Raw genomic sequence first — 17,073 nt, 5'->3', positions numbered from 1 at the left:
GAAATGGAGATTTGTCTTATTTTTCTCTTTATTGTTTTTTTTTTTCTTGTTTTAGAATTTTACCCATCCATCTGGAATTGGAGAAAGGTGTGATACCCCAGCAACTCTTTTAGCTAAAGGATGTCAACTAACCTTCATCGAAAACCCTGTCTCCCAAATAGAAATACTTACAAATAAGCCTCTCAGTGTAGGCAGACAGAAAAATAGTTCTGACATTGTTCAGATTGCACCTCAAAGCTTGACTCTTAAATTGAGACCAGGTATGTTGTGATTTACACGAGCATTGGCTCACGTAAATAAATCTACCATCACATATGGTAATACCATTATTACGCTAATAGATCTGGTACCATGTTACATGTCATGATTATTATGAGTCAGAGTTCCCATTCTTAAGGAAATAGAGAATCTCTGGCCTAATACTCTTCTTCATTCACATTGGTCACTCACACTCCAAATGCATCACTAAAATAAGCTTATCTAATAGTAAGCATTTGAATTGCTCAAATGTTGTTAGGGCCTACCTCACATTTCTTCAAGCACTGTAATGTAGCTTTAAACACCTCTTTATTTTCTTCTCCCTGGCTAAAACCACATACAAAAAATTCAGCTTATCTTCCATCTAAATGGATGCTAGTTCTCCCAAGGAGATATAAAATATCCTAACTTTTACCTCCTTTAGTAGCTCTAAACTCACTGCTGAAAGATTTTTCATGGGCTCGTTCACTTGTAAACTTGACCAGGTAGTTTATGAAATCCTCAGTATCTTCAGCAAGTTCTTATTGGTATGAAGTAGCCAGTTGGCCCAGTAAATGGCTATTCACAAGTAAGTCTCAATGTATTTTTCATCTAAACATTTATTTATTTTTGAGAGACAGAGTGAGACAGAGCACAAATGTGGGAGGGAGAGTACACAGAGAGTGGGGGGGGGGGGTACAAAGAATCCAAAGCAGGCTCCAGGCTCTGAGCTATCAGCACAGACCCTGATGTGGGGCTTGAACTCACGGACCGTGAGATCATGACCCCAGCTGAGGTCGGACGCCCAACCGACTGAGCCACCCAGGTGCCCCAGTCTCAATGTATTTTTAAGGATTTTCTTTTCTTACATGGGCTTTGCAGGTAGTGAACAGACCCTGCAAGTGCAAGTCCGCCAGACAGAGGACTACCCAGTGGACTTGTATTACCTCATGGACCTCTCAGCCTCCATGGATGATGACCTCAACACAATCAAAGAGCTGGGCTCCCTGCTTTCCAAGGAGATGTCTAAATTAACCAGCAACTTTAGACTGGGCTTCGGCTCTTTTGTGGAAAAACCCGTCTCCCCTTTTATGAAAACAACACCAGAAGAAATCGCCAACCCTTGCAGGTAAGTAAATGATTCTCTGGCATCTTTGAACACTGATTTTCTGTAGAGATGGCCCTGCTCTGAGTGGCACTTGCCAGGAGCTTGCTAACTCCCTGGCATTTCCCTCCTGCCAGGTTGGATCTTGGCAGCTCTCTCAGTTGTCCGGGCATTTTGGAACCAAGGTGACCTCATCTTAATACCTGGTTCTGGCCTTGGGTTCTCTCAGCATCCTCACATCTGTCTTCCTGTGTAGAATCTTTTTTCAGGAGTGGCAAATTTGGCTTTGTGTTCTGCAGACAGGGGAAGTGACTCTTTCACTATAGGTTTCAATGGCCTGTGTCCATCTACAACCTCTCAGAGACCTTCTATTCCCAAAGGCCGCCTCTTTCTGAGGCTGTTTGACAGTAACCCATACTTTCTCAGAGTATTTTTCTCCATGACCATGATTTCTGCCAAAATAACAATTTATACAGTTCCCTCTGACATACTTTGGGAAATGTGGATTTCTCTTATCGCTTGGCTTTCTCCTATTATTTCCAGCCTTCTCTGCTACCCAATTCAGTAGGAAAATAAGCATTATGGACTCTATTGTAACCTGCTACTGTCAACTATTAAAACCATGTGTTATCCAGGTGATGGTCAAGGGAAAGTTGCTTTGTGATGGCATACGTGTACGGTCAATGACACGTTCAAAATCAAATGATTCAACATCCTTCTATTAAAAAGAGCTACCATTTGCTGTGTGCCAGACACTGTGCTACAGGTTGCACACACATGACCTCATTCAATCTTCATAATAACAGCAGTTCAAAGCAGGTTTTATCATCCTTCTACTCAGAGGAAGTAACAGAGGCTCTGAGAGGTTAGTAATTTTCCCAAGGCCACATGACTAATCAGTGATCTGTACCAAAATCTGGGTTGGTCTAAAACCAAGCCCCTTACTACTATGAATCCAGTATATATGCAACGGCTTTCCAAAAGTATATTGACTTTTAATACTTTTATACACCCAAGGCATCAATCTCTAAAAGACAAGCACCTTTATAATATCATTTAAAAACTTTTCAGTGTGGTTCCCAGCTAGAATCTGACATAGACAAAGCTAATTTGACCATGAAAGGAACTCATCACTGATTGTAGCTGTTAGGAATTGTGTTTGGTTGCAAGCACCAGAGATAGTAGCTTAAAAAGGGAAGGTTTTTGGTTTTTGTTTTCTTTTTCACATGAAGGGCTTCACATGAAGGGAGTCTAGAAAAAGGCAATTCAAGGCTGGTATGGCAGTTCCACACATCAGGGATCTGGGCCTTATCTGCTTTTTGCTCTCCCATCATTGACTCTTGGATTTTATCTTCAAGGCCCAAGGAGTTTTCAGGGATGCAACTCATTACTTCTTCATTCCAGGCAGTAAAGAAAGAGGAAAAGGGGGGCAGATCAATCAAAGGCACTGCCTTTCTCCCCACCTTTTATTTTGAGGTATCATTGACACGCACCAAGATGCCATACATCAGAAATGTTCAGTTTGATGAGTTTTGACAATTGAATATACCAATGTAATTACCACATAAAACATGATGTAAAACATTTCCATCACCTCAGAAAGTTTCTTTGTGCCACATTATAGTCGGTTCTATTCGCCTAGAGGTAACTGCTTTCTGATTTCCATAATTTAGATTGGTTTTGCCTATTCCTGGATTTCATATAAATGAAATAATATAGTATATACCTTTTGTTTCTGGCTTCTTTTATTCAATATAATGTTTCTGAGACTCATCCATGATTTTATGTTGATCAGTAGCTTGTTCCTTTCGGTTTTAAGTAATAGTCCGTTGTATGGATTTACTACACTTTGTTTATTCATTCTTTCATTGATGGATATTTGGATTGTTTCCCATTTTTTGCCTATCATGAAAAATGCTGCCATGATCGCTTGCCACTAAATCTTTGTGTGTATGTATGTTTTTATTCCTCTTGGATAGATACCTAGAATTGGAGTTACTAAATTGTATGATAAGTGTAGTTTTAATTTTTAAATAAACTATCAGATTGTTTTCCAAAGTAGATTTGCCATTTTGCATTTCCATCAGCAGTGTGTTCCAATCATTCAAAATCCTTGATAACACTTAGTACTGTCAGTCTTTCCAGTTTTAGCCATTCTGATAGCTATGTATATTATTGTAGTTTTGATTTGCATTCCCCTAATAACAAATGATGTTGAGCATCTTTTCATGGTTTTCCTTCCATTCTCATATCTTATTTTGTGAAGTATTTTTTCAAGTTTTTTGCCCATTTTTAAAAATTAGATTCTTTTCAATATTATGTTATATAATTTCCTTGTATATCCTGGATAAAAGTTCTTTGTCAAATATATGGATATAAGTTCTTTGTCAAATATATGTTTCACAAATATTTCTTCCCTGTTTGTGGGTTGTATTTTTATTTTTCTAGCAATGCCTTTGGTCAAGCAAAAGTTTCTAATTTTGTGGGAGTTCCATTTTTCAATTTTTAAATTTGTGGCTAGTGTGTTTTTTTGTCCTAAAAAAAATCTTTACCTTAGCAAATATCCCAAATATTCTTCCTATTTTTCTTCTAGAAACTTTACGGTTGAAGCTTTTGCATTTAGGTCTATGACCTCAAATTGGTTTTTGTATTTAGAATGAGGAAAAGGCTTAGGTTCATCTTTTGTTTTCATGCAAATACCCAATTGCTCCAGCACTATTTGTTAAGCAAGACTTTCCTTTCCCCATTGAATTATCTTTATATCTTTGTTAATAAGTAATTGACTATATATGTATGAATGTAATTCTGGACACTCCATTCCGTTCCCCTGATCCATTGAATACACCCATGTAACCACCAATGCCTTACAGTCTTTATTACTACAACTTTATAAACAGTCTTAAAATCAGGAGCGTAAATTCTCCCACTTTGTTCCTCTTTTGTTTTGCTATTCTAGATCCTTTGCATTTCCACAGAAATTTTAGAATCACATTGTAGATTTCTTCAGAAAATATGCTGAGATTTTGATTGGAATTGCATTGAAATGATAAGTCAATTTAAGGAGAATGGACATCTTAAAAATACTGAATGTTCCAATCATTGCATATGACATATATTTTCATTCATTTAGGTCTTGTTTACTTTCTTTCAGCAATGGTTTGTCATTTTCAGGGTAGATATCCTATACATCCTTTTTTTGATTTATTCCTAGGGTTTTTTTTTTTTTAAATTCTGTTGCTAAAGGTATTTTCTACTTGTTTGTTGATAACATATAGAAATGGAATTATTTTGCATATTCACATTGCATTCTGCAGCCTTGATAAATTTTTCTCATTGATTCCAGTCTAGTTTTTTATAGATTTCTTAGAATTTTTTATGTACATGATTGTGTCATTTATAACAACCTCTTCCTCTTCTAATACTTATGCCTCTTCTTTCTGTTTCTTGCCTTGTTGTACTGCTTAGGGTCATTAATACGATTTTAAATAGAAGTGGAGAATGATGTTACTTAACTTGCTTGTGATCTTAGGAGGGAATCTTCAATGTTTCACTATTGGTTATATTATCAGCTACTGTTTTTTGTTTTGTTTTGTTTTGTTTTTATTCCTTTTATCAGATCAAGAAAGTTCTTTTCCTTATTTGGTACATTTTTAAAAAATCATAAATGGATGATGAATTTTATTTCCTTGATTTAAGGAGTCTTGCCACAAATTTTCCCCAATTCCTTATACTTTCATCTCATTGGCCAGGACTTGTTACATAGCCATGGCTAGTTGCAAAGGAAGTGTATTGCTACCCCAAATGAAGCCAGATTTCTGGTAGTAGAGAAGAATAGCAGTTCTGGCAAGACTCAACAAAAAGCTTTCTAGAGAATAGATTTATGCTGCATATTAAATAGTAAGGTATGATTACTATTATCAATTGTTTGATTCACTTGTGAAGGGAAGTGAACTTGGTTCTAACAGCCTCCCAAAGCATTTCTGATGCTCTGGCCCTCATATATATATATATTTAATAGAGAATGTTGTATTTGCTTAAAATGTGTATTTATTTATTTATTTTTAATTTGTATTTATTTAGATCTCTGGTATGTTAAGCTTGGTAGAAAGTCTAGTAGTGCAGTAGTGCGGTTTCATCTAGGATTACAAAGTCCAACCTCTGCCCCAGGGGCTTAGTCAAAATCATTCTTTCTGTCACAGGCCAGATAAGAGGTAGTAACATCAAGTACAATAATGACCATGGGAACCAATGAGTAAGGACTGTTACCAGAGAAAACAATTAAAATTAACAAACCAATGGCTCAGCTAAGTTGGCAGCCCATCATCTAACAATAAGACCCTGTCCTTAATCAGGTTCCTAGAAAAAAGGAAGCAGTTTGGCTTTTTATAGCTCTGACTGCATTTCATTCATGCATTCATTTATTCATTAATTCATTCAACAAAAATTTACTCTGCTCCAACTACATAACAAGCCTTGTGCCAGGCATGGAGATATCTGGAAGAAAAAGACTTACACTCAGTCCTCAAAAAGCTGAAATTCTTTGAGGAGCAGGCACACAGTATTAGCATGGTCATGAAAAGCATGGGCTTTGCCATCAGCCCTGCATTAGGTTCAGATTTGTCTACTCACTTGTAACATCAACTTAAGTGAACATTTTTACCCTTAAAGCTTCAGTTTGTATTAACCATACTGATCACACAGAGTGGTTGTAAAGACTGGGTGAGGTAATGAAGCATTTGGTACTGGCCTTGACCTTGAAGTTCTCTGTAAGTGGTAGTTACTACCAACATCAACAGAGTGAAGTTAGGGGGAGAGCAGAGCATTGCACAAGCTGTGGTGAATGGAGTCCCAAAGGAGAATCATCCATTTGATCTCTTGAAAAGTCAATATTTTCCAAAGGTGTTTCTTTTATTCTTGTTTGCAAAATTTGCCATTAGTTAAAATTATAAATAATGAGTTATTTCCTGCAGTATTATATTTCTTCCTTGCCTTTCACATCCCTAATTCTCCCAGTTTCTCTGTCCAGATACCACCCCCAGACATATACTCACCAAGAACTCAAATACCAAACATCATAGTCAGTCCTTTGATCAATCCAAACCTCATAATTATGGAATAAAATGTTCTTTGGTAGGAAGGCAATAAGAGGAAAGAGTAAGGAGTTCTTCAGACCTGGGTTTAAATCCTAACCTTGGACAAACAACTTACTCTCTTTTAGTAGGTCTCTTCCCATATAAATGAGGATAATAATATTCATGTCCTAGGGTAATCATGACAATTGAATGAGGTCAGAATATAACAAACATTCAAAACAAGTATTAATTTTCTTTCTCTCATCCATACTTAGTATTTCTAGTTATTTTTAAGTAGAGTCCTCACAATTTTAGACCTCAGGACTTTCTTATATTTTCAAAAATTAAGACCCCATAAAGCTTTAGTTATGTGGGTTGTATCTATCAAAATTCAGCATCTTAGAAAATAAAACTGAGAAATTTTTTAAATGATTATTTATTGATTCATTTCATAATTCCAATAAGAAACATGCCGTACATTATTATAAAATCACATCTTTATAAAAAAAATTTATATTTTTCATAACAAGACAAAAATCAGCAAGAAGAGTGGCACCGTTTTACATTTTTACAAACCTCTTAAAATATCTGGTTTGATAGAAAACAACTGGATTCTCATGTCTTCTTCAGCATTTAATCTGTTGCAATATTTTGTTTTGGTTGAATTCCATGAAGAAAGTCAAATCTCGCATAGATTTATAGTCGGAAAAGAGAGAAGCATTTAATAGCTTTTTACAATGTCTGTGGACATTCTTCTTTGATACTACATTCAAACTGGACAAGAGGTAAAAGTTAGTTTCAAGTGGAGTCTGAAACAATATCAACGAACTTTGCGTAAAGCCATTGTTCTGTCTTGCACTTTGAATGGCTGTTTTACCCATGTATGTGATTTTGTAATATACTTCGGTAATTTGGAAAATATTTTTTTCAGTGAATTATGTAGATCTTCCAAGTTTCCTAACACAGTATTTAAAAAAGTCACATTTGTTAATATCACCACAAATCTCATCAGAGAAGTGTTCAAGTCCTGAGAAGCTATTAATCTCATGGGTAGCAGATTAAAATTTTCCAGAATTCTAATTTTCTCATTACCTCAAATTTTATCATTGGCAACAAATACTGACAGCTATTTTCCTTGAAGGACAGGTTTTCCTCATGTTTAAGAACATATCTGCCACATAACCAAGTTGGAATAATAGTTTGGCTGGCACACATTCTTTCAGGTAAAAGTCTTCTACAAAGAAAGGGCCAGTTGAGTTCAAACAACTGCAGAAGTTTTTTGTCACTGTGAACATCGTGCTTCCGTGTGCCGCAGAAATGTTGTATCCATATGTCCCATGTGGTTACACAGAAACACTTTATTTATTATTTATTATTTTTTTTATTTTTTAAGTAGGCTCCATACCTAACGTGGGACTCAAACTGATGACCCCTAGATCAAGAGTCGCATGCTCTACAAACTGAGCCAGGCAGGCGCCCCAGAAATATATTTTTTTTAAAAACACGTGTTCAGGGGCGCCTGGGTGGCTCAGTCGGTTGAGCGTCCAACTTCGACTCAGGTCATGATCTCGCGGTCCGTGGGTTTGAGCCCCGCGTCCGGCTGTGTGCTGACAGCTCAGAGCCTGGAGCCTGTTTCAGATTCTGTGTCTCCCTCTTTCTCTGACCCTCCCCTGTTCATGCTCTCTCTCTGTCTCAAAAATAAATAAATGTTAAAATTAAAAAATAAATAAATAAATAAATTAAATAAAAATAAAATAAAAACACGTGTTCAAGGGTGTAGACTTAATAAAATGAGTAACTTTTACTGCTTTATCAAAGATAGCCAAGTAAAACTAGCAACTTTATTATGATGATAAATGCTTGCCAGTAAAAATCATAAGAACCACTACTAGCCAGGTTTGAGCCGTTGCCTTGATCTCCAGCACCAGCTGTTTTACTCACCACTGCTTTTGCAGCATCAGTGCAAATGTCAACACAGTGAAAAAGACAAATAACATCTTTTATTATTATCAGAAAATTGTTCGACCCGATGGCCTCTCTGAAAATGTCTCAGGGACCTATGTGGGTCTGTGCACCACACTTTTAAAACCTGTTTAATCTAATCTCTAATGCTTTTAGGAGTAGTTTCTTTCTTTATCTTCCTTGGATATAGGGTCACTAAAAAATTTTATTACACCATGTAAAGAATGCTCAAGTGGCTTACAGTTTTTAAAGAAGTTTTCCTTATGCTATTGTTTAAGATACACTAACAAAAATGTATTTTCCCCATTTTCATATTTGTAGATAGGTTGTAATATGCATTTTAAAATATTTAATAGCACAAAGGTCAAATTTTCTCCCTCTATCAAACATTTTGAGGGATTTCTTTTTTAACATCATTCCACATGTGCTATGTTTTGCTTTGTGCGTTTTTTTAATATGATGCCAACAATGAGGTATTCATTATAGTTTTGCAAAAGAGGAAGTAGAACCATGAAATGCTTAGATTTCTTACATGTACACACACACAAACACATATGAGTGTACAGAACAGTTTCTTATTGCAAAGGCAATAACTAGCCCATGTGAGAATACAGACAAAAAGAGGAAAATGGAAATTATTTCTAATTCCACTCAAAATGACGGTGTTAGCTATTTGGTATGTATCATTGTAATCTTAGTTTGTGTACATTTATTTAAAAGTCTAACAAAAAATGTAGATAGTATTTTTGTATATTGTGTTTCACAATAATTCTGCAGTTTATTTTTTTAATTTATTTATTTTGAAAGAGAGAGAGCACAAGCGGGGGGCAGGGGGGAGAGCAGAGAGAGAGAGAGGGAGAGAGAGAATCTCAAGCAGGCTTGCTGCTGTCGGCACAGAGACGGATGCAGGACTTGATCTCACCAACTGTGAGATAACGACCTGAGCCGAAATTAAGTCAGATGCTTAACCAGCTTAGCCGGCCGGGTGCCCTTATTCTTCGTTTTAAATGAAAATCTATTGTTATCTAGGGACTCAAAATAAAATTATTTGGTAATGAGTACCTACTTCCTTCAATTGCTATGCCAAGAAAATAACAGCCCAATATGAGCATTTGTTAGAGGAAAGACTCTGACCAAAACAGGGGCAGTCTCTAATCAAAATTTCCTGGCATGACCCAAGCCTGACATTCTGCTTTGCTTTAGCTACCTCGGTCTCCCAGCACGCGTGTGTGTTTACTGAATTAAACTAGAATTTCATTCATTTTCCCAAAGCATAGCATTCTAGTAAGATCTGCCTAGCAATTCTTACCAACAAAGATGTACATTTCTTACAAAAAGATAGGAATGCTGGTTTCTTTGGTTTCAGAAGATGTTCAAATGTCACTTTTGTACAGTGTGAGCAAGCAGCCCCAAATAAAAGATTAAACTAACAATTTTCAAGAATACTTAGTTCATAGGGACAGTGGCACACCTCACATAGTTGCATACTTTTTATTTCGTGTAACCTCCACAAGAACTTCGTAAAGTAGGTACACCAGTCTCATTTTACAGATGAAGATACTGAGGGCCAGCAGTGTGAAGTAACTTGCCCAATGATAGATCACCTCTCAGTCTTTTTATTCTAAATCAAATGCATTTTCTTCCAGCACACAACTACGTTAAATGCTATTGGAGCAATGAGAACAAATGATAAATTATTGTCATTTCATAGGTAAGGATTTGAAAAAAAAATTAAATATCTTCCTCATATAACTCTTTAAAATACATCTCATATTTGAAGGTTGAAAACAAACCTGACTACATAAAGTTTTAAGGTATATATCCAAAAACAGCATACACAAAATTAAAATACAAACCACAAAGGCAAAAGGTTAATATTTTTAAGGGAAATGGTTCTTAAAATTTAGTTAGAAAATAAAAAAAATACCCCAATAAGAAAATGAGCAAAGGATGTAAGCTGGCAATTGGCAAAAGAAGAAATACAAACTGTCCATAAATATGAACCAGTGCTCAGTCTTAGTAGCAATAAAATAGAAATTAAACCTTAAATTAAGATGCTATTTTTAACTAATCAACTGGTATATTTTTGTTTTGTTTTGCTTTGTTTTGTTTTGTTTATAATGATGTAACTGATACAAACTTTTTGGAAAGACATTTGCTAGTACGGATTGAAAAGTAACCCAGCAATTTCTCTGGAGTCAATTCTCAGCAGAGATACAGCATAGCCTGCAAAGGTGTATGCGAAAGGATCATACTATCTAATTATGGAAAGATTTATGAAACAAAATTTTATTAATAGATTATCAAATAAACTGTGATATATCTCATAACTTAACGTTTATGTTTTTATTTTCTTCTTTATACTTTTATATTAACTCAAATTTTCTTCAGTGAACCTGTATTAATATTTGACCAGTAAAAAACATACAATTCTTGAGATGCCATTGGCCAAATCTGTGATCTGTTGTCAAGTCTGTGCTAGACTTTGTGTAAAAGTGATTTAGGTTAAAAAAATGACATTAAGGTTTAGCAAGCACTTAACCGAAAAGCTCACTGTGCTGTGTTCTTTGCATAGTTTAGCTCATTCAAGCCTTACAACAATCTTACTAAGTAGATACTATCTGTGGTCAGCACTTCAGAGCTTCAATGAAAGCTGATGCAAGATATTGAAAATAAGAGAAAACGATTGCCTTCTGAGAATTAAAGTGAAATATAATGAGTCAGAAAGAAAATCAGAAAGTTCCCTGTAAACTGTAGGCTGGCTTCCTGGGCCCACCAGACCAGGTATCTCGACAGAGCTGAAAGAATGAACAGGCCTGTAGGTTTGCTCATGGGAGGTTAGGGAATGTGAAGAAAGAGCGGTTCCAGAGGCAAGTATGGGCCACATGCACCCAAGAGCCTTAACCAAGGCCCTTCCAGAGTTTCTAGTCCCGTTGGCTATCAGAATGTCCTAAACTTTGTTAGCTGAGGAAGCCAACCACAGGTGAGGGAGGAGCCAGATATGACCAAGAGCATCCATTCTGGAGATGGCTGTCTTAGGACATCTCAGACTGCTGGGGTCATCCAACTCCCCTTGTTCTAAAGCATGAGGACATATTGGATTATGATCTTCTTTCCATTAAAGTCTACTGACAGGGGAAAAAAATTGCTACCTTTGCAGATACTAGCATTTTGGTCCCAGCAGAGCCCCATCTCTCAGTGTGAGTGCATCCACAATCATTCTGATTTGTATAGTTGATTCTCATTACTCATGGGAGTCTTGCTCTATAAAGTATCCTCAAATACTTACTTAGCTAATGCTAAATCATTGCTCCTAGAAAAAATACAGGATTAGGCTCATGCAAGCCTCTGGACTTTTTTTTTTTTTCTTCCAACTGATCAATACATAACTTTATTTTCTGTGTCTTTCTGTTTAAAGACACCTTATTTAATATATATTGTTGATTCATTAGCTTTGCACTCACAACCAACAACACTATAACTCATGCCAGAACAAACTTATCTAACACACATATTTTCTCTATAAGGCACATCACAGCCTTCTTGCACTTAGGAACACTACACAACACTTCAGCACTACTCTGCAGGACCATTCTAAACAGAAAAATCATCAACAAAAAGTACACAAATGAAAAAAAAAAAAGAAGGAAAAGGAAACCAAATAGATGACAAAAAGGACACTTGTTTACAGTATGAGAGGTGAAGTAAGAACACAGAGCCTTGTTTGACCTCAGCTGGGAACATGTGAATCAGGTGACTCAAATTTCTTTCCCTTCTGCGTGTGTATATAAATGACTCAGAAAGTACTAAAAGTTGATTTGGGGGTTACAAATAAATTTTAGTAAGTAGGTGAATTCGCAGATATGGATTCTGTGAATAACGAAGACTGACTCAGGCAGATGAACTTGGTGAACAGGACCCTGACCCTGAAGGATGCTCCAGTTCTTTGTGTGCCAGTGACACACAAAGTTTTGGCTACTGAACCAAAAAAACTATTCTCACAAGAATCAACCAGCTCTCCCCAGGTAGCATAGCACAACCTCACTGTGGACTACTCTCTTCTGTTTCCATACTTCTATACAAGTGTTTCTCAAACATCAGAATGCGTCAGGAAGATATGAATGCATCACTGAGCCCACTCCTCACATATCTCACTCAGTAGGTCTGGAATAGGATCCCAGATTTTGCATTTATAACAAGTTCCCATGTGATGCTCATGCTGCTGGTTCAAGGACCATCCTTTGAAAGCCTCTGCTGTATACTATTATCTCCATTTTACAAATGAAAACCCAAATCTCATAAGGGTTGAGTAACTTGTCCAAGGTCTTACTAACTGGTTTTTAGAATAAGATGTGGCTGAGTTCATGATCAACTTTTTCTGTTCAACTGCAATATCTTTGGGGCAGATCTCCTCTTAACATGGCATTTCTCCCATGTGTCAACTATTTTAAGTGGTAGTCTTATTCCTAGCCAGGTATGCAACAGTCTGTTCAGTCATAACAGAATCAAGCTAGAGAACCAAGAGTCCTGCACTGACGTTTGGGCCCTTGGCAGGTAGGGTTGGGAGTAAAGGAAGGAGCAGAGAAGAAAGAAGACAGGTATCTCTCAGTCTTGCTATAGGGTGACTCATACTTGATAATAGCTTAAGCTAGCAGAATACAAAGGAATTGTTGTCATCACGCAAGCTTAATGGTAGATTTTGGTTGAGAAGCACTGGAAGGTAGTGATTACACACACACACACACACACACACACACACACACACAGAGGAGTGGGGAGTCTGACCTGATTATCTGTTATCTGAGCTTGAATCAGAGTAAAATACACAGTAAGCTCTAAGTGCGAGCTAGTAGGGTCAGTTTGGAAGGGGTAGGTGGGAGATCATGAACAACCTTAACAGGGAAATTCATAATCAAGTTACAGAGTCAGGTACTTGAGGAAAATTCATCTTGATATAAGATGAAGTTGCTAGGCTGCTAGATCCATTAATTGTGTGCCGTATCATATTTCATCAAGAACATTTTCACATCTTACTTTTGCAGTAGTATTCCATACTTCTGCTTACCTACATTTGGATTCAAGCACATTCTGCCATTAACAAATGATGCTGAAAGATTCAATGAAATTGTGAAGAATCAGAAAATTTCTGCTAATATTGATACACCAGAAGGTGGATTTGATGCAATTATGCAAGCTGCTGTGTGTAAGGTATGCTGAGGGGTAACCTAAATTGCATCTCTTATTAGCAAATCTATTCTGAAAAGCTTAGCCATCTTTCCCTTAACTGCCATATTTCTATGTTTCTTAAAACAAAAAATTTCCAAAAATTTGTAATTTATTAATGTTGAAATGGACACTTTTTTTATGCCTGATATTCAAATAATCTAATAAAATTATAGTAGTGTTGGGAAAAATTGGTTAAAACAATAGTTAGGTATGATCAATTTTCAAAGATCAAGATCAGATTTGTTCTTGAATAAACCATGGTAAAAATAAAAATCACAGGCGGAAATTAATGAAAAATAAAAATTCCCTAATCAGTATAAAGTTCTACATAAGATTAGATATCTATTGTTTTGAGCCAACAAAATAAGTACCAGAAGCTACACTGTCCCTACAACAATGCAGGGGCATTGCCCCTCCTTGACAATCAGACAGGTATCCAAGGGAATGATTCCCCTGTCCAGATGACAGGTCTTCCTGGAAAATACCAAGAAACAGACAGGGCTGAAGGTTCTGGAAGGTGGAGGAGCCAAGGTATTAAGGGAAAAAGGGAAAAGGGGCCAGATGGGATGGCGCTGCCAGTATGAGCTTTTGTCCCGCTAGTTCCTGGAATAATATCAATTAAAGCGGGGAGCTCTGCTAAGAAACAGACAACTGATCATCTTAAAAAGCCGTATGCTGGGATTGATTTTGAAAAAAAAATTCTCTTATTTGTGTTACATTTATAATTTTTGGATGGTATCAGTAGAAAAAGAAAAATGTGCCTAAACGTTGGGTGACATTTTAATAAAACAGGCATACTTTAAGTCCACTGTGTATTGCGTTCTTACTGGTTTTGCTTAGACTTGGGTTTGGAATGATCTATGACCTCCCTCATTCCCTCTCCTCATTTTTCTGGTAAATTGAAAGCTGGACAGTAAAAATAATTAACTATGTAAAAGTCAAGATCAACTGGATAGTGATTATAGTGGAACTGTTTTTTCTGAAGCATAAATCATCTAAAAGTGTTATCCAAGAAAAATCAAATGCCATAGAGTTTCATATTTTTAATTCATTAATAGTATCAACTCACAAGAGATGAAAAGGGCCAAAATAGATGGATTAGGATTATAGTTTTTATGATCTTAATGTGTCCAATCATAATTGATCCACTCTCAATAAATGCCTGCCTCTATCCCGTACAACCCAAATATTTCTTTCTCACTGTAGGAAAAAATTGGCTGGCGGAATGACTCCCTCCATCTCCTGGTCTTTGTGAGTGATGCTGATTCTCATTTTGGAATGGACAGCAAACTGGCAGGCATCGTCATTCCTAACGATGGGCTCTGTCACTTGGACAACAAAAATGAATACTCCATGTCAACTGTTTTGGTGTGTAACCTGCATTCTTCACTGTTTTCAGGGCTTCAAGTAGGCAAATGAAGCAACAATTGCTGCAGTACCCAGCAGAATAACCCACATTTGGTGAAAACCATACATTTTCTGATTTGAGATTAACAAATTGCCCTTAGAGCTTCCGACAGGAGCACAGGTGGATGGTGGGGATATGTGAGAAGTCTGGGTCTGCTCTCAACGACAGCCCCAGAAAGGGGGTCTTAGGCCAAAATAACAATCACCTAGGAATTTCAGTGAATGGTGGTCCCAGAGTCATGCCCCCTAAATAATGCCATGCTTTTGTGCACCATAATGTTCCATGGGGAACAACTAGTCAGGTACTGCTTGGCTGGTGCTTATTCACATTTGGCCTATTTTTGTGATTTAAAAAATGCTGGTAACATTCAAAGAAAAAAAAGCTCTTGATTTTTGTAAAACAAGGTAAAATTTTCAGAGCTCTTTGACATATATGATCGTATTTGATCCTCACCAGAACCCTATGTATCTAACTGCTTTCCTTGTTTGGACCATGAGGCTCTCAAGGACATGTTCTTCCCTCTGTCTGGAATGCTCTTCCCTCGTAGGCTGCTGAGAGACTCTTAATTATCTTTTAAAACCCAACTTAATTATGACTGCTCCCAGAGAGTGCTCTTTGCCCTCTGCTGGCCCCGAAATGATCATCCTTCCCCTCACTCTTAGTACGTAGATGTCTCCTTACCCATCTCCATGCACAAATGTGTTTGCTCATATTTGTCAGTCTTTAATATGTGTTCCTCGGGGCCAGGACTGGTGTATTATCTCTATTTCCTGACAGCACAGTGCCTGGAACAAAATGGATGTTGACTATGTATGAAATAAAATTGAATTATGAAGCAGCAACCTGGGAAGATCACATTATCCCTACTTAACACTTGGGAAAATATGGTACAGAGAATTCAAGTGACTTCTTAAAATGACAGTGCTATAGACATATATATAAGGGAGAGGGAGAGAGAGAGGGAAAGAACCTAGAATTCTAATGTCAGATTGGAAAAACTATTCCTGAAAAAAAGAATTCAATGAGATAATATATATTATATATATTATTTATAATACATATATATTAGTTTTAATATATATAATATATATTAGTTTAAAAAAAAACAAATGATTCATAAATTACCTGCTACCATTCCTTGACTTAAATTTCTAAATTTCAAAGTGAGTGTTTCCCCCTATTGACCCATAGTAGTCCTCAAACTTATATATTCTTTTATGATGTAAGTTGCCTTTCCACATTATAATATCCATGAGAGTAGCCACATTTTTGTGTTTTAGCCTTTGAGGGCCAAGAAACTGTGAGGCATGGATCTCTTTTTTATTACTTTTTCTTGCAATTATTCAAATGCCCCATTAATAGACATCTCTGAAAAAGCAGGATCTTAGAAGCAAGCACTACTTGTTGCTTGGTATGACCTTCCCATCTAATAAAAGTTCAATTTACTTTTGCTCAGTGAGTTGGTGCAAATGCACAGAAGTTGTGGATTATTTCCATGTCTGCCTACAGCATAGTTCCCTGGGTCCTTTGAACACTTCCTATGTACTCAGTGCTGAGTCAGGCTCCAAGGGCCACAAAATAATAGGACACGGTCCCTGGCCTTGAGGAACTTACAATATAACTGTGGAAATTAAACCAACTGATTTAGGCCAAATAGAAAACCACATTTGCCCATCTATGAAGGGCTTCACAGTGTGATCCTTGCAAAACATGCACATCAGTAGAAAGTGTGAGAATGTGGAGATAGGAAGGCCCAGCGATGGAGGAATTTAGGCTTGAAGGTCAGGGATTTTTGGTGTTTGGGCTATTGAAAAGCAAGGGACACTGAAAACGTCAGACCCCGGAAGATTTATGTTATCTGGATATCTACTAATAAAAATCCAAATCGGATGGCAAGCCCATTTTACACAGCCGGATACGCAGCTGGATCATTTACCGGGGTATTTTAGACAAAACTATAGTTTTCCTGGAATTTGAATCTTGTGCCTAAAGAAGATATCAGGCAGAATTAGTCCCAGAGTGCTGAGAATATGTGAACACAACACATCAGTGGACGAGAGGGC

The 17,073-nt window shown here is 36.9% G+C and overlaps 1 protein-coding gene across 7 annotated transcripts in view; it reads left to right on the top strand.

Moving 5' to 3' along the window:
• Positions 1-17,073, top strand: part of ITGB6 (integrin subunit beta 6) — a 132,562-nt gene that overhangs the window by 60,048 nt on the left and 55,441 nt on the right. For 6 of the 7 annotated variants that reach the window (XM_045033857.1, XM_045033856.1, XM_023259382.2 and 3 more), the window contains 4 exons: positions 56-260; positions 1,120-1,366; positions 13,419-13,584; positions 14,809-14,970. In XM_045033857.1, coding sequence (XP_044889792.1) covers positions 56-260; positions 1,120-1,366; positions 13,419-13,584; positions 14,809-14,970 — 780 coding nt within the window. The remainder of the gene's footprint in view (positions 1-55; positions 261-1,119; positions 1,367-13,418; positions 13,585-14,808; positions 14,971-17,073) is intronic. The other variant, XM_045033858.1, reaches the window with a different exon arrangement.

This window comes from Felis catus, chromosome C1 (genome assembly GCF_018350175.1).
Source record: "Felis catus isolate Fca126 chromosome C1, F.catus_Fca126_mat1.0, whole genome shotgun sequence".
Taxonomy (NCBI): Eukaryota; Metazoa; Chordata; class Mammalia; order Carnivora; family Felidae; genus Felis; species Felis catus.
Note: the sequence above shows the minus strand (reverse complement) of the source record. Positions and strands in the feature narration are given on the sequence as shown.